Raw genomic sequence first — 22,320 nt, 5'->3', positions numbered from 1 at the left:
TAAGAAAACGGTTTTGTGAGAGAAAACCGACCTGTGCCCATGCCCTGGTGGTCTAGTGGGGTCCCTGTATTGCCACAGTGTCTAGGCCAGCAGGTGCGGCCCGCCTCCCACCGGCCACGCGGGATCGCGATTTACAGTGGGTCCCGTTGCGGGGACCCCTTACCTCCTCCCTGTAGTGCGGCCATGCGATCCGGGAGAACAGCAGCCGTGTGTGTGACTAACATTAGAAGAAAACCGGAGCCTCCGCTGTAGGTACCTGGCAACCAGGGCGCGGGAGTGTACAGCGCCGCTGGGGCAGGTGATGGAGCTGCAGCAGGAGATGTCTCACTGACATCTAACCCCCCCCCCGTTAAGTGCCTGTTTACCCTACTCTACACACCAATGTCATTCCCTGTGGAGCCCAGTGTACCCCGCAGCAGAAATAGCAGTGCTGGTCCACGCTTATAGGCGTTACTTTCACAGTTTACCTGAAATGCGTTTTCAAAAGTAGGAAGGTAGGACGCAAGCTCACAGGTGTATATGCGGGATCCTCATTTGTGGCATCAATATTAATTAATTTATTTATTTTCGATGACATTGCCAGGGGCAAAACTTTTACAGATATAACTGCTTAAACTCGTAAGACCGGTCGGCGTTCCCCTAAGGGCTAAAACACACTACCCGGCTTTTGCCGGCCGGGAAAAACCGGAGTGTGTGTTACAGCCCTAGAGTGCATTGTGCAAGACTTTCGATGCTTGGAAAACCGTGTGAGACAGGACTTTCACAGAGTGAGACAGTTGTTCGTAAACAGCAGATGCACAGCATGCGCAAGGCGTGTGTCAGGGTGGAATAAAGATTCGCCCGGCTGAAGCATGCCACCGGCGGCCGCGCGGTGTGCTGGGAGTTGTAGTTTTCCCCCTCCCTCCTCCTCCCAGCTGTATGTGATCCCGGGATCCTGCTGCTGCTCATGGAGGGATCCGCATCAACGAGGGGACTGTACAAAGCCGCCGCTGGAGCTGCAGTGTGACCCGCTGCGGGTCATCACATCGGGGCTGCACTAGGTACTATACTGCTGTATATATTTCTTACTGATGCTCGGGGTGGTCCTCACCCAGTGTACCGCTTTATACTATACTACATTATACGACCTGCACATCTTTCCATGAGTTGTATCTTCCGTTAGTACAACACGACAATCCTGCTATACATGTCCTGCTGTATGCACGGCTTGCCCTAGTGAGAGAGGCTGCATGTTACGCGATGGCTGCAGCAGTGCTACTTTCCAGGAGACCCCGCTCCCACCCATATGCCTGTGTAGTATACTGTATTATACACAGCCAGACATTTGGCAAAACAACACCGGGAACGGATCGCAGCTGCCGCCCCCTATACAGCAATTCCCAAAGTTCCATTCTGAACGTCCCCGCCTAGCATACGATAAGGCATTATTATTGCATCCCTTGCATATTTATCCTTGGCAAATGTTGGGATGAGGATGTGTTACTCATGCATGGTGTGTGTATGTGATGACACAGTTGGGTGGATACAGTGTTGTTCTTCCATAGCTGGGTATTACTGCCATTTACTTGTTGTTAAAAGCCAGTTACAGTCGGGTAATAGATCAGATATGCTGGTAGCATCACCTTGTTAGGTATTTGTTTGTTTATTGCATTACACGTATATTGATGTGTTTGCTTATTTCCATTAGATAGTTTTTGTATATTTATTATTATTATTATTATTATTATCTATTGTAGCTGCCATTTCTATTTTGGGGTTGTTATAGAAAAAATAAAAATTGTCTGTGCTCTTTAAAAATAAGTGACTACAAATAACTAACTTTTATTGTATACTTATAAAGCACTGTACAGTATCATGTAAAGATTGAAGCGGCTTATTGAAACAAGTTTAATTAGCGATGATAATATAAATTTATATTGGTTATGACATTTATATTGAATTTCTGAAATCGTTGTCATTGGCTAAGACTAAAAAAATCTAATATTTTGATGATTTACTGAGCATGGTACGGTCCATTGTGAATTAAATGATTCTTAAAATAAAGACACTGCTGTTTTTGTTTTTTTAATTCTCTTTTCTATAATGGCATCAATATAATGTTTTTCTCTGCAGTTTATAAAAGTGGTTGTGCCACATTAGACAATTAGTTTGAGAATAGTTTAGACTCCAAAATAGCAACAGAATGGTTTGTTTGTTTAATACTGAGTGGTACACTACATTGGTGCTTTTCATGTTCCTGATGTCATATGCTAAGTACACCTTGGCCCTCATTCCGAGTTGTTCGCTCGGTAAAAATCTTCGCATCGCAGCGATTTTCCGCTTAATGCGCATGCGCAATGTTCGCACTGCGACTGCGCCAAGTAAATTTGCTATGCAGTTAGGAATTTTACTCACGGCTTTTTCATCGTTCTGGAGATCGTAATGTGATTGACAGGAAATGGGTGTTACTGGGCGGAAACAGGCCGTTTTATGGGCGTGTGGGAAAAAACGATACCGTTTCCGGAAAAAACGCAGGAGTGGCTGGAGAAACGGAGGAGTGTCTGGGCGAACGCTGGGTGTGTTTGTGACGTCAAACCAGGAACGACAAGCACTGAACTGATCGCAGATGTCGAGTAAGTCTGGAGCTACTCAGAAACTGCTACGAGGTGTGTAATCGCAATATTGCGAATACATCGTTCGCAATTTTAAGATGCTAAGATTCACTCCCAGTAGGCGGCGGCTTAGCATGAGCAAATCTGCTAAAATCCGCTTGCGAGCGAACAACTCGGAATGAGGGCCCTTACCTGAACCGTACCTACAAATAGGGGTAACTGATTTCTAGAAAGACTGAAACATTTGCATAAGTGATCAGCCGCAGTGAACATAGGATGAACCACAGATGCATCCATAGTCTGTCCTGCTTTTACTATGACTGGTCTTATAGTCATTGTTGTTCCGTTCCTAACATAGAAATACTAAAGCGATAATGGTGATCTTCTGTTACAATGTTGGAAAAGTCATTGACAAAGGTTTAAATTAGAAAAAAAAATGAGTGACATGACTTGTCAAATGTTATATGGAACCAACCTTTGGTACTGTTTGAATTTGCAGTGTGTGTTTTGTCTATTGCATAGCAAAAGTCACCTGTATAGTGTAAAAATTCTGTTTGCCTTATATATTCATAATTGTGTTTTTGATTAGTTGCTGAGAGACATACACAGGGGAGAAAAATAGTTAAATACAGGCTTTCTTTTTTGATCACCAGATTAAACAACATTGGTATTATATCGAGGGTGGTACTTGGACCAGTCAAAAGATCTGTTGGGCCAGGTTCTGTGCCATGTATGTATGTATGTATGTATGTATGTATATAACATTTTTATTTTTATTTTTTTGCAAAGAAAACCATAGGTAGTGCTACACTGGCACTTTGAATGCTAGTCGGTTTCCTTCTTGATAATGATCGAGTTCATAACACAAGAATGCTCCAGTTCTGCACAATGATGTACACACCACAAGGACCCAGTGTGACAGGGAATGAGTGTTCACCATTAACACAAATGTGTCATCACGGGAAACAACCCACTAGCATTCATAGTGACAGTGTTCACTACCCTGAGTGGTTAGGAAGAGCTATGTCATAAAGGAAAGCAATGTATATTATGTCATGTAGCCAGTCACGCAAAATGAAGAAGAAAAAAGCGTTTCTGTGGTATTATTTGGTAACCCTATGCATGCAGCTCTTCTATGTCTTAGCAAGGTCCTATCCCAGCAGAAATGGTCAGGGAGCTCCTCTTTCTTGCTCCTATTTATTATTATTATCAGTTTCTTATATAGTGCAGCAAATTCTGTTGCGCTTTACAATTGGAAATAACAATGATATAACAAACAGTCAGTCATAGAGGTAGGAAGGCCCTGCTCAGAAGCTTACAATCTATAGGGAAATAGACATGGATACACAAGGATAGGTGCAATATATTGCATAGTTGTCCACCAGATTGAAAAGGTTCTTGGTGGGCTGTATGATATGGTCACACAGCAATGATGGCACTGTGTGAGCAGTACTGCTTGCAGTGCATTTTTTCCATAGCATGTTTAATCGCAATAAAAGAAAATATTGTATGGACTGCATCACATTTATGTGAGCATTTACAAACCTGTGGAATGACAGATGGAAAAGCTCATTAACATCATCTCATTGCATTTTATTATGTGCTCCTATTGAGAGGAATATGTTTACTTCCAAGCGCTGAAATGGGACAAGAGCAGTTGTAAACCAGTGCAATATTTATAGCCTGCATATAATTCTATCACTAAGATTCATAACTCGATACAGCTTAAAGTTTTATATTCTCATACAATTATTATATACCTTTTTAATGTGAAATGCGTACGTGACTTTATTGTACCTTCCGGTTATTAAACAAGTTTATAACTTAAGCAGTGTTTTACAGGACTTTAGACTGTAATTAACTTTTTTTTTTTAAATAGGAGCAATTCTATTTACTGTTGATAAACACAAGGATATCAGTGCTGCGTATTCCCTCTAGATGTAATTCTAGTTATGTGACAGCGGGATGTAGTTATCATCACGGCGATCGGGATCCTGGTGGTCAGCATACCGACGCTTGAGCTGTCCTTTTATTTTATCACAGTGCATTCAGTATTATGTGACATTAAGACCTGTAGTATATACTCCTCAGTTGCTGTGATATGAGAACTACTTGAACGTATTGTAAGGTAACAAACTGTGCCTTGCATAGGTATCAGCCAGCAGATTATCTACTTGGTAACTAATGGATGTGGTGCAAAGTACACACTTTATAGAGTCCAAAAGACAAGGCTGGTTAAATATTGACACTTTTTTAATATAGCTATTGAAAGCAGACGTACTAAGCTGCATTACATCATTCTGCATTTTTAAAGTAATCTTCAATCAAACATTTTTTGGCAAAATCATTTAGTACGTTTATGTTTTTTCATTAGGGCTATCGTAAAGCTGATTGTAGTATTCATCTGTAGGCGGATGGGGAAGGGCGCACACTGCACCAATTTTTAATACTTACCTTTCCGGAGTACAGCATCTGGTGCTGCAGTCGCGGCGAAAGTCACAGCCAAAATGGCCACCGCACATGCGCAGTAGTGATTTTGCGCATACGCAGTAGACTCTGGCACAATTCCGGAGTCTACAGCGACGTACAGAGGAGGAGGCCCATCCGGAGGTGCACACGGACCGCCTCCTCTGTTGAAATGCCTCTGCAGTGACCCCAGTAAGTATTTATGCAACACTGTAATGCCCCAGTTTGTATTGGTAGACAACAGCATGACGTGTGCAGGTGAGTCGGACACCCTAAGCCTCTGGGCCCCATACCAATGGCACCCACTTTAGCTACGCCTATGATGACAAGTGTTATGGAGGGCCAGTATCTAAGGCTACTATTCAATTGTTTGTTTCATGTTAGGTACCCTCTAAACTGATCACAAGCTAATCAATTGGCTTTTGCGACCAGCCTGGAGGCTGCAATTATTGTGGATCTCTGCTGGCACCCTCCTGAGATGCAAGCAGAAATATGTGTAAAATAGGGCTTTGTTGCTGGCCGCGACTGCTGGGAACACCGTAACCGGAGTGCTTCTGGCACTAAGCACTGGAGAAGCTGCTTAACACTAAACCTGTGCATTCGGTCTCAAAAATGCACCCACATGGGAATTAATCGAATAGCTCTAGGCACTTAGCCTGAGAGCTACATTCCTGTCCACAATTTGAATCACCCCCGTGGAGTGGAAATGTTCTGTACATGTTGAACAGTCTCAACAATTAGTTGCAGTTGATATGTACAATGGAACTAATTCAGACCAGATCGCAGCAGCAAAATTGTTCTCTAATGGGCAAAACCATATGCACTGCAGGTGGGGCAAATATATAATGTGCAGATAGAGTTAGATTTGGGTGGGGTGTGTTCAAACTGAAATCTAAATTTCAGTGTAAAAATAAAGCAGCCAGTATTTACTTTGCACAGAAACAAAATAACCCACCCAAATCTAACTCTCTCTCTCTCTCTGCACATGTTATATCTGCCCCACCTGCAGTGCACTTGGTTTTGCCCATTAGAGAAAGATTTTGCTGCTGTGATCAGGTCTGAATTAGGCCCAATATCTAAACTGAATGAATGCTGATAAATGTGACTGAAAGTGTTGTGTGGAGTGGTTGGAGTAATAGGCCCTACACACTTGCCGATGTTTCCGATTTGGACGATGTTTGTTTTCAATGATTAACGACCATTGTCCAAATTGGCTTGCTGTGCTAAACGAGGGGAAACCAACGATGAACGACTGCGGGGGTGCGTGTCGTTCATCTTTGGTGCTTACACCCTGAGCGATATAAACAATTTATCGTTCATTACTGACCGAGATCGTTCATATCGCTCATACACATCGGCAAGTATGTAGGGCCCATTAGGTAGGCCACAGTCATAGCTAGTTTGCACTGAAATTTAAAATCTTTCTTCCAAGTTGCTTGTAAATTGATCGTTTGCAGCATAGTTTAGAAACTTTGCATGTTGTCTGTTGACTACATTCAAGCAAATTGTTTTATACTGTATCTGTATTTATTTTGCAACTAAATGTAAGCGTTTCAGTTTTGCATTTTTGGGAAAACGTAGAAAAGAAATTTGATTTTCAGTTTGTTTTTGTTTTGCTAGTTATGTTAAAGTATAAAGCAGTCTGAAACAAGTTCAGTGGTCTTGTCCATCTTGTCTAGAATATGTTTGTATCCATCAATGGTCATTGTTTGATTAGTCTATTGACAGGTGGTTGTAGACTCTAAAACAGAGGTTCTCAAACTCGGTCCTCGGGGGCACACACAGTGCATGTTTTGCAGGTCTCCTCACAGAATCACAAGTGAAATAATTAGCTCCACCTGTGGACCTTTTAAAATGTGTCAGTGAGTAATTAATACACCTGTGCACCTGCTGGGTTACCTGCAAAACATGCACTGTGTGTGCCCCCGAGGACCGAGTTTGAGAACCTCTGCTCTAAAACGTAAAGAAAAAGCCACTGCTGCTGGTAATCTGCTTATGCAGATTTGAGCTTTTTCCCACAGAGCACTTCTTTGTCGTGTCTTTAGTTTACTCGTGAGCAGGGAAGTTTGTACAATCTGTTACCTGGCAGTATGAGACGAGTGCTGCTTCAAAGCAATGAGGACACGCAGTGTGAACAACACATTGTGGTCTCCTATTGAATGTTATAATGGAAGGAAGTGAGGCTGAATTCAGGGAAGTTCCTGTTGCTTATTAGCAAAAAGGCTGGTTTCTTTCTAAATACCCTGCAAGTGAGTGCCATGAAAATGGGAGTTTAAAAAAAAAAAAAAAAAAAATGTAGAAGTTTATTTGAATATGTTTCAACAATTTGTTATTTTAATGGCTATTCTTCATTTTATTCTGCAGGCTCTTGGTTATTTATTTCTTTGCTGAATCAGCAGAATCATGGATAATGGTAAGTAATGTAAGAATGTATCTCTATATTGTAAAAAACTAATTCCACCAAAAAGTGAAAGGAGAGAGAAAATTCTGTTCCATTCTGTATTTTTTTTTTTTTTTGTAAATAAATAAATGGAAAGAGTGCATTTGAAAAACCTGGCTGTTTCTTGTAAGCTATGGGCCATAAAATATCCTCCAGGAGTCATATGGTGTCTATAAAAAACTGAAAGGTCTAGCTTGTATGGATAGCAGCAGAACAAATACTGGGGTTGCTCAAGCACCGTCCCAAAGACATGGCTTCTGTGATATAAACCTATTTTAATTGGTTGCATTATTAATTATGGCTGATTTTCCATTATTATATTCTTGTTGCATATCTAGTTCTACCAAGTCCCTCTTGTATTAATGGATACTATCGCATAAAGCACAAAGAGAAAAGACAACTCTCTTTTTCATGGGGCACTCCTAGAATAATTTAAAACGTAACTTTTAATTAGATTTCAAAGACTTACACTGACATACAAACATGTAACATCTAAATATAAAAAGCAATTGCTGGTGATAATCGTTAGACCTCTGGATATTCAGAATATATTCCTGTATTGGAATGGAATGGCCTTATGACAGAGTTGAAGTCTATGTAATAAATTTAGTTAATACAATTGTTCCTCCTGTATAACCTTATTTTGTTGCAATATTTGAAGAATTAGCAGGAATCCCATCATAGCCAACCATTGAAAACAATATTGCCACATGCATTTTGTTGCAAGGTTTGAAGAATTAGCTTTACAAAAGTCACATCATAGCCAGCCATTGGAAACAATGTTACCACATGTACATAAACATTCATTCCATGGCCATGTTGTGCAGCAGGAAAATAATGTAACAAGTGTAATGACAGTTTTCAGGGCCTAATTCAGAGTTGATTGCAGCAAAACCATGTAACATGTGCAGAGAGAGTTAGATTTGGGTGGGGTGTATTCAAACTGAAATCTAAATTGCAGTGTAAAAATAAAGCAGCCAGTATTTACCCTGCACAGAAACAAAATAACCCACCCAAATCTAACTCTCCCTGCAATTGTTATATCTGCCACACCTGCAGTGCACATGGTTTTGCCCAACTGCTAACAAATTTGCTGCTGCGATCAACTCTGAATTACCCCCTCAGTCCCAAACCATTATAGATGACTGTATTATTAAAGTAGCTGACTGATCCAATACAAGCAATTATACAAACTTTTGTTGCTGTGTTAAATTTGTAAATAGAGGATTAGGATCTAGTTGTGATCACAAAGAAAAAAGTCAGAAGGAAGTGGGGCATAAGTGACATGTACCGGGTTTCTGCTTTTCAAAATTTGCTACACAAGCATCGAATTTCCAATGAGAGAACCACCTGGAGTACACGCATAAGTCCCAAGGCCTGTATCTGCTGTTAAGTCTTGATATGCCCAGTTATAGGCATCAGGTAATGAGAGTACAGGGGAGAGGTCCCTAGCTGAAATCCGTTAATCACCTTTATTCTTCAAATTTGACGAAAAATATTATAAATAAGTAATATAGCATTAGTGTAACATACATGTCACAATTGGAATAATAGCATCCTTGGATAATAGAGGTAAGGACATTCCTTCAATACAATTGTTGATATATATCAGACACATTATAATCGAATAGAAAATCTAAGAAAAATAGGTTTCACATGCACGTAGCATCCAGGGTTTCTGCTGTCTTCAATCATATCTAGCGACATCGAATTGAAGATGAGAGAACCTTCAGACGCCTATGCAAGGATGAAAAGTGTACTTCTGCTGTCGGTATCTTAATTATTAGTTGCCCGATGAGAGAGCACAGAAAATAGAAGAATAAAGGGATGTTATAGAAAAATATTGTGTCTGCAAACTTTTTTGTAGTTATAGTGTTGACTCGCTGATCTTGTGTAGGTCACAGTATATATTTCAAGGGTGATGATAATCTATATCGCCAATACAAGATACCGTACTTTCAACCATGCAATTTGTATATCCAAGGATCATACACATGCACCTAATGAGAGCAAGTATATTATAAGCCCTAAATAGAATATGATAATGTTATTTGCGATGCTGCAAAATAATACATTTGGGCAGAGATGGAATCAATAAATTTAAATGCAAATAGGGTGCTTTTGCAATAGAAAAATGTTTATATAATGCATCTAATTTGCAGGGAGCGTTTTGCATGCACGCCACCAATTACCACATACAAATATAGAGTATATTTACAGTTCACATATGTATATATGATCACTACGATGCACTTCTGTGGAATCTCTATATATTGGTATGTGGAAGTGCTGCTGTTTAGAGACGTGACTTATCTCATCTAGTTATCCGCTCGCCGTTTGGTAAGGGTTTACTGAAGGCACTCGTTTCTAATTTGACCCATCTGGCGCGGCTCTCCGTTCCCTGTCCGTTAGTCTTCACTGGAGATAGTCGTCTAAAGCGGGACTGATGGCATGCTGTTACCCACTCCTGGTCCGGACCTGTTCACAGGGGCAGCAATGGTGGCGTGCACGTGCGCTATCCGTCCGACGTGCACATTTCGCCTGACCGGCTTTGTCAGGGACTGTGATTCCCTACCTATCAGCCACGATACTTACCTCTCCAGGTGTAGCCCCATTGGCCAATCGCGGCATGTCTCTGGTCTCCTCCAATGAGGTTAGACCGGATGTTGCATATTGAATCATGGGATATGTATTTTATTGCACTAGACCTAACAGAAAATGTAACTGCATATGAAAAAGGCATAATTATTAAAAATATTATTGTTGTTCAGGAGATAGAGAAATAAAATAACAAGTATGACAGTGAATCATTATATTAATAAGGCACGGTATGTCACTGGTCTCAAATGAGGTTAGAACAGATGTTACTTACAATAAGTACAATTCGATGCTCGTGTAGCAGATTTTCAAAAGCAGAAACTCCGTACATGTCACTTATGCCCCACTTCCTCTGACTTTTTTCTTTGCGATCACAACTAGATCCTAATCCTCTGTTTACAAATTTAATTTGGCTATGATGTGATTCCTGTAAAGCTAATTCTTCAAATAATGCAACAAAGTAAGGTTTTATAGAGGAACAATTCTATTAACTAAACTTATTACATAGACTTCAACTCAATCATAAGGCCATTCCATTCCAATATAGGAATATATTTTTAATATCCAGAGGTCTAACGATTATCACCAGCAATTGCTTTTTATATGTTATACAGTGGGGATTGAAAGTTTGGGCACTTCAGGCAAAAATTCATTTTAATGTGCAAAAAGAAGCCAAGGAAAGATGGAAAAATCTCCAAAAGGCATCAAATTACAGATTAGACATTCTTATAACATGTCAAAAAAAAGTTTGATTTTTATTTCCATCATTTACACTTTCAAAAGAACAGAAAACAAAAAATGGCGTCTGCAAAAGTTTGGGCACCCTGCAGAGTTAATACCTTGTACTGCCCCCTTTGGACAGCTGAGACCTGGCAGTGTCATGGCTTGTTCTCACTCATCGTCTGGAAAGACCAGGTGATGTCAATCTCAAAGATTTTAAAAGCCCAGACTCATCTGACCTTGCTCCAACAATCAGCACCATGGGTTCCTCTAAGCAGTTGTGTAGAACACTGAAACTGAGAATAGTTGACGCTCACAAAGCAGGAGAAGGCTATAAGAAGATAGCAAAGCGTTATCAGATGCCCGTATCCTCTGTTCGGAATTTAATTAAGAAATGGCAGTCATCAGGAACAGTGGAAGTTAAAGCAAGATCTGGAAGACCAAGAAAAATATCAGACAGAACAGATCGCAGGATTGTGAGAAAAGCAAGTTAAAATCCATGTTTGACTGCACGATCCCTCCAGGAAGATCTGGCAGACACTGGAGTTGTGGTTCACTATTCCACTATAAAGAGATACTTGTACAAATATGGTCTTCATGGAAGAGTCATCAGAAGAAAACCTCTTCTACATCCTCACCACAAAAATAAGCGTTTGAAGTTTGCAAATGAACATATAGACAAGCCTGATGCATTTTGGAATAAAGTTCTGTGGACCGATGAGGTTAAAATAGAACTTTTTGGCCGGAATGAGCAAAGGTACGTTTGGAGAAGGAAGGGCACAGAATTTAATGAAAAGAACCTCTGTCCAACTGTTAAGCATGGGGGTGGATCAATCATGCTTTGGGGTTGTATTGCAGCCAGTGGCACAGGGAACATTTCACGAGTAGAAGGAAAAATAGATTCAATAAGATTCCAGCAAATTTTGGACGCTAACTTGATGCAATCTGTGAAAAAGCTAAAGTTAAAGAGAGGCTGGCTTCTACAAATGGATAATGATCCTAAACATACCTCAAAATCCACAGTGGATTACATCAAGAGGCGTAAACTGAAGGTTTTGCAATGGCCTTCACAATCTCCTGACCTCAACATAATTGAAAATCTATGAATAGACCTTAAAAGAGCAGTGTGTCACAGACAGCCCAGGAATCTCAAAGAACTGGAAGACTTTTGTAAGGAAGAATGGGCGAAGATACCTCAAACAAGAATTGAAAGACTCTTGGCTGGCTACAAAAAGCGTTTACAAGCTGTGATACTTGCCAAAGGGTATTAACTCTGCAGGGTGCCCAAACTTTTGCAGATGCCATTTTTTGTTTTCTGTTCTTTTGAAAGTGTAAATGATGGAAATAAAATCAAACTTTTTTAGACATGTTATAAGAATGTCTGATCTGTAATTTGATGCCTTTTGGAGATTTTTCCATCTTTCCTTGGCTTCTTTTTGCACATTAAAATGAATTTTTGCCTGGGGTGCCCAAACTTTCAAACCCCACTGTATGTTTGTATGTCAGTGCATAGGTGCCGATTTATGTTTTTGCTGGTGGGTGCTCGGCGGGAGGTGGCAACGGGAATGAACGGACGGCCACGGCAGTGACTAATTCCACGTTATGCCACACACCGTAATGCCTATTCCACGTTATGCCACACACCGTAATGCCTATTCCACATTATGCCACACACTGTAATGCCTATTCCACGTTATGCCACACACCGTAATGCCTATTACGCAATATGCCACACACCGTAATGCCTATTACGCAATATGCCACACACCATAATGTGTTATGCCACACAGTTATGACCCTGACACCATTTTATGCCCCACACAAAATAATGGCCCTCTCAAATGATGCAATACAGTAAGGCTTCTAATTACTTTTAAATTACCTGCCTGTTGTCAGGGGTCTCATGCTCGTTGCCAGAGGTTTCATACGCGTTGTTAGGGATCTCCAGCATGTTGCCAGGGGTTTCATGCGCGTTGCCAACAAAGTATGGGAGGGAGGGTCTGGTGTCGCGCACACACACACACACACACACACACACACACACACGTACAGTGGGTCTTGGGGGAGGGGTAACACATACATACATACATACATACATACATACATGCATGCATACACTGCGTCCTGGGGGAGGGGGGCCTAGTGTCACACACACTGCGTCCTGGGGGAGGGGGGCCTAGTGTCTCACACACTGCGTTCTGGGGGAGGGGGGGCTTGGTGATAGTTTGCCCCAATTGCCCCTAGCCGCCGCAGCCCCCGGAGTGCATTGAGACGCGTTTGGGGCTGCAGAGTTCTGTGCAGTGTGAAAAAACAAAACACCACCTCCATTTTTGGTGTTTTTTTTATTTTTATTTTTTTACACTGCACTGTACGGAACTCCGCAGCCCCCAGCACGTCTCAATGGGCTGCGGAGGCTAGCGGCAACTGGAGCAGCACGGCTGGCTTCCGTGGGTGCTCCTGAGTGTCTGTGTGTGCTCAGGCCCGGGAGCACCCACGGAATCGGCGCCTATGTGTCAGTGTAAATCTTTGAAATCTAATTTTAAAGTTAAGTTTTAAATTATTCTAAGAGTGCCCCATGAAAAAGAGTTGTCTTTTCTCTTTGTTCTTTGTGATTTGTTTTTACACCTCCAGGGAGCACCACCGGCTCTGTAAATTACTAGGTGCTCATTCTTACTCACTTTTAGGAAGTGAATAGTATTTACATTTTGTTTCATAATCTCTCTATATACCGGTCTATATATTTATAACTTTAACCCAGTGCGCTATCTTATCCCCAAAACATTCTCCTTTCTCTATTAATGGATACTAAACAGATCAACATTTACTGGATATTTTATTTTCAGCTTTTCTAGACATAGGGGTCTATTTACTAAACCTTGGATGGAGATAAGGTGGACGGAAGTAAAGTAACAACCAATCAGTTCCTAACTGTCATTTTTCAAACCCAGCCTGTACATGGCAGTTAGGAGCCAATTGGCTGGTACTTTATCTCCACCCAAGGCTTAGTAAATAGACCCCTAAATTTCCTGTTACTTCTGTGCCATGACTACATGCTACACTTCTGGTGCTGCCCATGTGAGTGAGGCCTCTTCTGAGCCACTTGTAGTTGCCATTTCACCTCTGTTTGCATTTTCTCCTATTTCAGTTAACTATACTTGTGAATTGCAAATGTCCGTTGTAATATTTATCTTGCCAATTTTTGTTAGATTTTTTTTATTCCAGTTTACTGCGACCATTAGAAAACCTTATGTAGGAGCTGGGCACTGGGGTGATGCCAGGGTACCAGGGGAAGGTGCCATGAAATGTTTAACTCTGCATCTGACCCTAGTATTGCTGCATGTAATATCCATTGTGAGTGCTATGTGCTGCTTTCTGATATAGAGAGAGATTGGTACAAAGAGATCTTGCTTCCTATTTCAAGGACATGATTGATAAAATCCAAAATGAAATGGTATCCTCTTCCTCAGCCAGCAACCTGCTCAATTCCTTTCACTCATTGGGGTAAATTTACTAAGACTAGAGTTCTATTTAAGATGGGATGTTGCCCATAGCTTCTATATTCTACTTCTTTATCCAGAACCTTCTAGAAGATAATACCTGGAATCTGATTGGTTGCTATGGGCAACATCCCATCTTAAATACAACTCCCATCTTAGTAAATTTACCCCATTATCTCCTGCAAGACAGACTCTCACCCCTAGAGTCCATTTTTATTGCAGCTGTCAGTCCCTCCATTGGTTACGGGTATTCTACCTAATTCAATATAAAATACTTTAACTTACACACAAGGCTATTAACCAAACTATACCAACATACATCTCTTTGCTTATCTCAGAGTGTCTCCCGACCTCTCCGATCTGTACAAGATCATCATCTCTCATCAACATTGTTGCAGAAAGGGATGCTATATGTCCCAGGTTTACCGGGAATGTCCCGGATTCAGGGTGTGCATCCCAACATCCCGGACATTGTGTTCAGAATGCCAAAGTGTCCCAGTTCCGGAGGGAAGAGGCTGTGGTGGTTAACGGTGCAGACCAATGTCTCCTGCCTGTCGAATGCTTGTACCATTACGTTTTACACGTCCCCCTGCCTGTCGCATGTGCGCATTATTACGCGTCCCTCTGCCTGTCGCATGCGCACTATTATGTATCCCTCTACCTGTCGCATGCGCACACTATTACTCATCTCCCTGTTGTCACATGCGCACTATTACTAGGGATGCTATGCGTCCCCGATCATTGTCTTATAGGTACCCTAGTCTCCCAGTTTCAGAGAGGGAGACTGGCGGGTAATGGCAGGGACCAATAAGAAAGGTGAGCAGTTACAGGCATAGAAGGAAGAAAGGAGTGAACACATGCCGGGGGAATAGGTGGAAAGGGAAGGAGAGCAGTATAGCTGATGGAGGTTAGGAGAGAGTGATAGAGGGAAGGAGAGGTGTATGGTTGATAGAGTGAGGGGAGGGAGGAAGAGGGGCAATGGACGAGAGGGAGGTAAGGATAATTGTATGGCTGATGGAGGGAAGGAGGGGGTGAGAGATGCAGGTGTAATAGATGGACAGAGGTACAAAGGGTGAGAGAGGGAGGAAAGGAGGAGTGTATGGCTGATAGATGGAAAAGGAGTGAGCAGTGCATTGGCGAGATAGGTGGGGGGGGTATAAGGCTGATAGAGGGAAGGAGGGAGTAAGAGGTACATGAGTGAGAGATGGAAGGAGAGAATAAAAAGTGTAGGGAGAAAGAGGGATAGAGGCTAGGGGAAGTTCAGTCAGTAAATAAGGGAAGGAGGAAGTAAAAGTAGCAAGGATGATGTGAAACATTAAGGAAAGGGGAAATAAAACAGATGAAGTGGTGGATTTACACACGGAAAATAGTATTTTTAAAATTTTATTTGGGTAGGGGGTGTGAGAATGCCCCGGATTTAGCCATGCCCCAGAATTGGTCATGCCCCCACTGCATCCAGGACTTTTATTTTTTAAATATAACAATCCTAGTTACATGACTTTTTTTTTTTCAGGCTGCACCCGTTCTGTGGAATGTCCTCCCATGTACAATACAACTATCCTTTAGTCTTCAAACCTGCAAGCGTTCCCTGAAAACTCACCTCTTTCAAGCAATAGTATCAAACTCCATAACCACCCACCTCCTTTAATCTCTATTAGCTATCGTATCCAATTATAGCCCCTCAATACAGTCCAACATAACTTCGCATATTTTCTTTTTCTTCACCTTTCACATCCTCTTGACCCTTGGCCAACATTCATTTGTGACTGGATTATACAGCCCACATAGAACTTTTGCAGTCTGACCAGACCTTTATGTAGTGCTATTTCCCTATATATTGTAAGCTTGAGAGCAGGGCTCTCTTACCTTGAATCTGTCTGTTATTACCCAGTCTTGTTTTATTACTGTTTGTTCCAAATTGTAAAGCTCAATGGAATAAGCTCCCATGGACTTCCAACAACAAAGAGCAGCCCAATCCCAGAGCAGTGTAGGAGAAACATGTGTCAGACATCTCCTACATGCTAGCACTGTGAGATCTACTATATATTGGCCCTTATAGAAACCTCTCTGTTAGATTCATTTTGTAGTGGATAATTTTTCATATTTTCAAACCAGGTAAGTTCTTGCTAGCATTTATCAAGTATACTCTCTAAAGTGATAGGTGGAAGCTGGTTGGTTGCTATGGGTAACTTTTCCACAAGTCACATAGTTACATAGTGAGGTTGAAAATAGGCAAAATGCCCATCGGGTTCAACCTGTATTCTCTGTTAATCTGCTCATATTATAATGCACCAAAGTCCATTTCTCCACTGTTTACATTGCCAGCATGTTATGTGAGTAGGTAGGATGCTAATGTCAAAACAAAGCTCAGAAGGGTGTGCCAACGCGCCTCTGCTCATTATGTCATGTGACCATGTTAGTCACATGACATTATGGAAAACTTTCAGAATTGTTAAACATTAATTGCAGTCAGTAAACAAAAAAACAAAAAAAAGGAGAAATGGTATATGATGATTGTTATAACTTGCCTGCTTTTTGTGGGGTGTTTTTGTAATGGAATTGCAGTTTTTAAGTAAGAAAAGATGCAAGTTCTTACTGTACTCCAGTGGTGCCCAGATTTGGTGGGTTCCATGATACTTTTATTGTAGCCCACCACATTTGGTCTCTACTATTGTCAATATGCATGAATAGGAATACATTTATGGAGGCATATAATGCAATATGCTTGAATAATAAAATTGAGGAGGGGCATCTACAACCTTGTGGGTATCGCTTAACAGTACAGAGAATTTATCATACAAGTCCATTCAAAAAAATTTTTGGTAGTCTGTGGAATTGGTTTTTAACTTTTTTATAGGACCTCTAACCTCAATTCTAAAGATGTATAGGGTTAACGTTAGAAAGTAACGTAAAGTACATTCATATTCCACTGTAATACACTTAAAAGTTAAAGTATTACCTCCGACGCCAGGATTTAATGCCATCTCTAACATGATCAGGTGCTCAATGTCCTTATGATATATGATAAGTGAAAAGAGAGAATGCAGTAATTGTGTATGATTGACTACCACGCCACAAATTACCTTTCTGCAGAAAAAGTCATGTAACCGTGTGCTCTCGCATAGTGGTCATAGGGCCTAATTCAGATCTGATCGTAGCAGCAAATTTGTTAGCTAACGGGCAAAACCATGTGCACTGCAGGGGAGGGGGGCCGGGTGTGTTCAAACTGAAATCTAAATTGCAGTGTAAAAATAAAACAGCCGGTATTTACCCTGCACAGAAACAATGTAACCCCCAAATCTAACTCTCTCTGCACGTTACATCTTCCTTGCCTGCAGTACAATGAATTTGCCCATTTGCTAACAAATTTGCTGCTGCGATCAGATCTGAATTAGGCCCATAGTCATGCAGATGCATCCCGTGCAGAGCAGGACATCAGCTAAAACATGCCTCTTCCATATCGTACGCACCTAGGATAGGAGAGGTACTAGTACTTTCTAGTGATTATGATGAATAGTAGCAAACCACAGGTGTACATACGTGAATACATACATTTTTTTTCTGTGCATGCCTCAAATATGCCAGATTTACTTTCAACTCTGTGTTGAGGGCCTGACTTCTAAGAAAGCCCTCATCCTAACATGAGACCCTACTTCAAATAGCAATTTGAACTTTTTTACACAGTCACCTCCTTTATTAATATAGTATTCAAATCTGATAAATATGTATATATGTATGTGTGGATATAGAAAATATTTATATACACAAAACATATGACTATAGCAGCACTCCAGACATATAGTAGACACTTAGGCAGCGTAATGTGGCAATGTTGCCACATTACGCTGCCTAAGTGTCTACTATATGTCTGGAGTGCCGCTGTATTCATATGTTGCATCTACATTCTATGCGAGCAACCAGTTAATAATAATAATAATAATAATAATAATAATAATAATAATAATAATTATTATTATTTTCTCTAACGTCCTAGTGGATGCTGGGGACTCCGTCAGGACCATGGGGAATAGCGGCTCCGCAGGAGACAGGGCACAAAAGCAAGCTTTTAGGATCACATGGTGTGTACTGGCTCCTCCCCCTATGACCCTCCTCCAAGCCTCAGTTAGGTTTTTGTGCCCGGCCGAGAAGGGTGCAATCTAGGTGGCTCTCTTAAAGAGTTACTTAGAAAAAGTTTTTAGGTTCTTTATTTTCAGTGAGTCCTGCTGGCAACAGGCTCACTGCATCGAGGGACTTAGGGGAGAGATTTTCAACTCACCTGCGTGCAGGATGGATTGGATTCTTAGGCTACTGGACATAGCTCCAGAGGGAGTCGGAACACAGGGCTCGCCCTGGGGTTCGTCCCGGAGCCGCGCCGCCGACCCCCCTTGCAGACGCTGAAGATGAAGAGGTCCGGAACCAGGCGGCAGAAGACTCTCAGTCTTCATCAGGTAGCGCACAGCACTGCAGCTGTGCGCCATTGTTGTCAGCACACTTCACACAGCGGTCACGGAGGGTGCAGGGCGCTGGGGGGGGGCGCCCTGGGCAGCAATGTATAATACCTGTATGGCGAAAAATACATCACATATAGCCCTTGAGGCTATATGGATGTATTTAACCCCTGCCAGATATCTAAAACTCGGGAGAAGAAGCCCGCCGAAAAGGGGGCGGGGCCTATTCTCCTCAGCACACAGCGCCATTTTCCCTCACAGAAAAGCTGGTGGGAAGGCTCCCATGCTCTCCCCTGCACTGCACTACAGAAACAGGGTTAAAACAGAGAGGGGGGGCACTGATTTGGCGATATGTATATATATTAAAATGCTATAAGGGAGGAACACTTATATAAAGGTTGTCCCTGGATAATTATAGCGTTTTGGTGTGTGCTGGCAAACTCTCCCTCTGTCTTCCCAAAGGGCTAGTGGGTCCTGTCCTCTATCAGAGCATTCCCTATGTGTGTGCTGTATGTCGGTACGTGTGTGTCGACATGTATGAGGAAAATATTGGTGAGGAGGCGGAGCAAATTGCCTGTAATGGTGATGTCACTCTCTAGGGAGTCGACACCGGAATGGATGGCTTATTTATGGAAATTACGTGACAATGTCAACACGCTGCAAGCCGGTTGACGACATGAGAGGGCCGGCGAACAAATTAGTATCTGTCCAGGCGTCTCAAACACCGTCAGGGGCTGTAAAATGCCCATTTACCTCAGTCGGTCGACACAGACCCAGACACGGACACTGATTTCAGTGTCGACGGTGAAGAAACAAACGTATTTTCTTTTAGGGCCACACGTTAAGGGCAATGAAGGAGGTGTTACATATTTCTGATACTCCAAGTACCACAAAAAAGGGTATTTTGTGTGAGGTGAAAAAACTACCTGTAGTTTTTCCTGAATCAGATAAATTAAATGAAGTGTGTGATGATGCGTGGGTTTCCCCCGATAGAAAATTATTGGCGGTATACCCTTTCCCGCCAGAAGTTAAGGCGCGGTGGGAAACACCCCTCAGGGTGGATAAGGCGCTCACACGCTTATCAGAACAAGTGGCGGTACCATCTACGGATAGGGCCGTACTTAAGGAGCCAGCTGATAGGAGGCTGAAAAATATCCTAAAAAGTATACACACACATGCTGGTGTTATACTGCGACCAGCGATCGCCTCAGCCTGGATGTGCAGAGCTGAGGTGGCTTGGTCGGATTCCCTGACTAAAAATATTGATACCTTTGACAGGGACAGTATTTTATTGACTATAGAGCATTTAAAGGATGCATTTCTATATATGCGAGATGCGCAGAGGGATATTTGCACTCCGGCATCAAGAGTAAATGCGATGTCCATATCTGCAAGAAGATGTTTATGGACACGACAGTGGTCAGGTGATGCAGATTCCAAACGGCACAAAGATGTATTGCCGTATAAAGGGGAGGAGTTATTTGGGGTCGGTCCATGGGACCTGGTGGCCAGGGCAACTGCTGGAAAATCCACCGTTTTTTACCCTAAGTCACATCTCGGCAGAAAAAGACACCGTCTTTTCAGCCTCAGTCCTTTCGTCCCTATAAGAGTCATATCTGCCCAGGGATAGAGGAAAGGGAAGAAGACTGCAGCAGGCAGCCCATTCCCAGGAACAGAAGCCCTCCACCGCTTCTACCAAGTTCTCAGCATGACGCTGGGACCGTACAGGACCCCTGGATCCTACAAGTAGTATCCAAGGGGTACAGATTGGAATGTCGAGAGGTTTCCCCCCTCGCAGGTTCCTGTAGTCTGCTGTACCAATGTCTCCCTCCGACAGGGAGGCAGTATTGAAAACAATTCACAAGCTGTATTCCCAGCAGGTGATAATAAATTTACCCCTCCGACAACAAGGAAAGGGGTATTACTCCACACTATATGGTGGTACTGAAGGCTAGGTGAGACCTATTCTAAATCTGAAAAATTTGAACACTTACAAAGGTTCAAATCCAGATGGAGTCACTCAGAGCAGTGATAGCAAAGAACAAGGGGACTATATGGTGTCCCGGGACATCAGGGATGCTTACCTCCATGTCCCAAAATTTGCCTTTTCTCACCAAGGGTACCTCAGGTTCGTGGTACAGAACTGTCACTATCAGTTTCAAGACGATGCCGTTGGATTGTCCAAGGCACCCCGGGTCCTTACCAAGGTAATGACCGAAAGGAGGATTCGTCTTCAAAGAAAATGGACGACCTCCTGATAAGAACAAGGTCCAGAGAACAGTTGGAGGTCGGAGTAGCACTATCTCAAGTAGTTCTACAACAGCACGGGTGGATTCTAAATATTCCAAAACCGCAGTTGTTCCGACGACACGTCTGCTGGTCCTAGGGATGATTCTGGACACAGTCCAGGAAAAGGTGTTTCTCCCAGAGGAGAAAGCCAGGGAGTTATCCGAGCTAATCGGGATCCTCCTAAAACCAGGAAAAGTGTCAGTGCATCATTGCACAAGAGTCCTGGTAAAAATGGTGGCTTATTACGAAGCGCTTCCATTCGGCAGATTTCACGCAAGAACTCTTCAGTGGGATCTGCTGGACAAATGGTCCGGATCGCATCTTCAGATGCATCAGCGGATAACCCTATATCCAAGGACAAGGGTGTCTCTCCTGTGGTGATTACAGAGTGCTCATCTTCTAGAGGGCCGCAGATTCGGCATTCAGGATTGGATGCTCGTGACCACGGAGGCCAGCCTGAGAGGCTGGGGAGCAGTCACACAAGGAGTGTGATCAAGTCTGGAGAATTCTCTCCACATAAATATACTGGAGCTAAGAGCAAATTTATAATGCTCTAAGCTTAGCAAGACCTCTGCTTCAAGGTCAGCCGGTATTGATCCAGTGGGATAACATCACGGCAGTCGCCCACGTAAACAGAAAGGGCGACACAAGAAGCAGGAGGGCAGTGGCAAAACTGCAAGGATTTTTCGCTAGGCGGAAAATCATGTGATAGCACTGTCAGCAGTGTTCATTCCGGGAGTGGACGACTGGGAAGCAGACTTCCTCAGCAGGCACGACCTCCACCCGGGAGAGTGGGAACTTCATCGGGAAGTTTTCCGCATGATTGTGAACCGTTGGGAAAGACCAAAGGTGGACATGATGGCGTCCCGCCCGAACAAAAAAATGGGACAGGTATTGCGCCAGGTCACGAGACCTTCAGGCGATAGCTGTGGACGTCCTGGTAACACCGTGGGTGTAACAGTCGGTGTATGTGTTCCCTTCTCTGCTTCTCATAACCAAGGTATTGAGAATTATAAGACATAGAGGAGTAAGAACTATACTCGTGGCTCCGGATTGGCCAAGAGGGACTTGGTAACCGGAACTTCAAGAGATGCTCACAGAGGACTAATGGCCTCGGGAGCTAAGAAGGGATTTGCTTTCAGCAAGTACCATGTCTGTTCCAAGAGGAACCGTGGCATCGGCCTTTAAGAAAGGACCTGCTCCAGCAGGGACCTTGTCTGTTCCAAGACTTACCGCGACTGCGTTTGACGGCATGGCGGTTTGAACGCCGG

At 42.6% G+C, this 22,320-nt stretch overlaps 1 protein-coding gene across 3 annotated transcripts in view; it reads left to right on the top strand.

Moving 5' to 3' along the window:
* The first annotated feature begins 608 nt into the window (after positions 1-608).
* Positions 609-22,320, top strand: part of PRRG1 (proline rich and Gla domain 1) — a 64,629-nt gene continuing 42,917 nt past the window's right edge. The window contains exons 1-2 of one of the 3 annotated variants that reach the window (XM_063953462.1): positions 609-1,040; positions 7,422-7,470. In XM_063953462.1, coding sequence (XP_063809532.1) covers positions 7,461-7,470 — 10 coding nt within the window. In that variant the 5' untranslated portion in view covers positions 609-1,040; positions 7,422-7,460. Of the gene's footprint in view, positions 1,041-1,607; positions 1,631-3,297; positions 3,322-7,421; positions 7,471-22,320 lie in introns of those variants that run through there. The other 2 variants (XM_063953464.1, XM_063953463.1) reach the window with 2 other exon arrangements.

This window comes from Pseudophryne corroboree, chromosome 2 (assembly GCF_028390025.1).
Source record: "Pseudophryne corroboree isolate aPseCor3 chromosome 2, aPseCor3.hap2, whole genome shotgun sequence".
Taxonomy (NCBI): domain Eukaryota; kingdom Metazoa; phylum Chordata; class Amphibia; order Anura; family Myobatrachidae; genus Pseudophryne; species Pseudophryne corroboree.
This window is presented reverse-complemented; position numbering and strand designations above follow the sequence as displayed.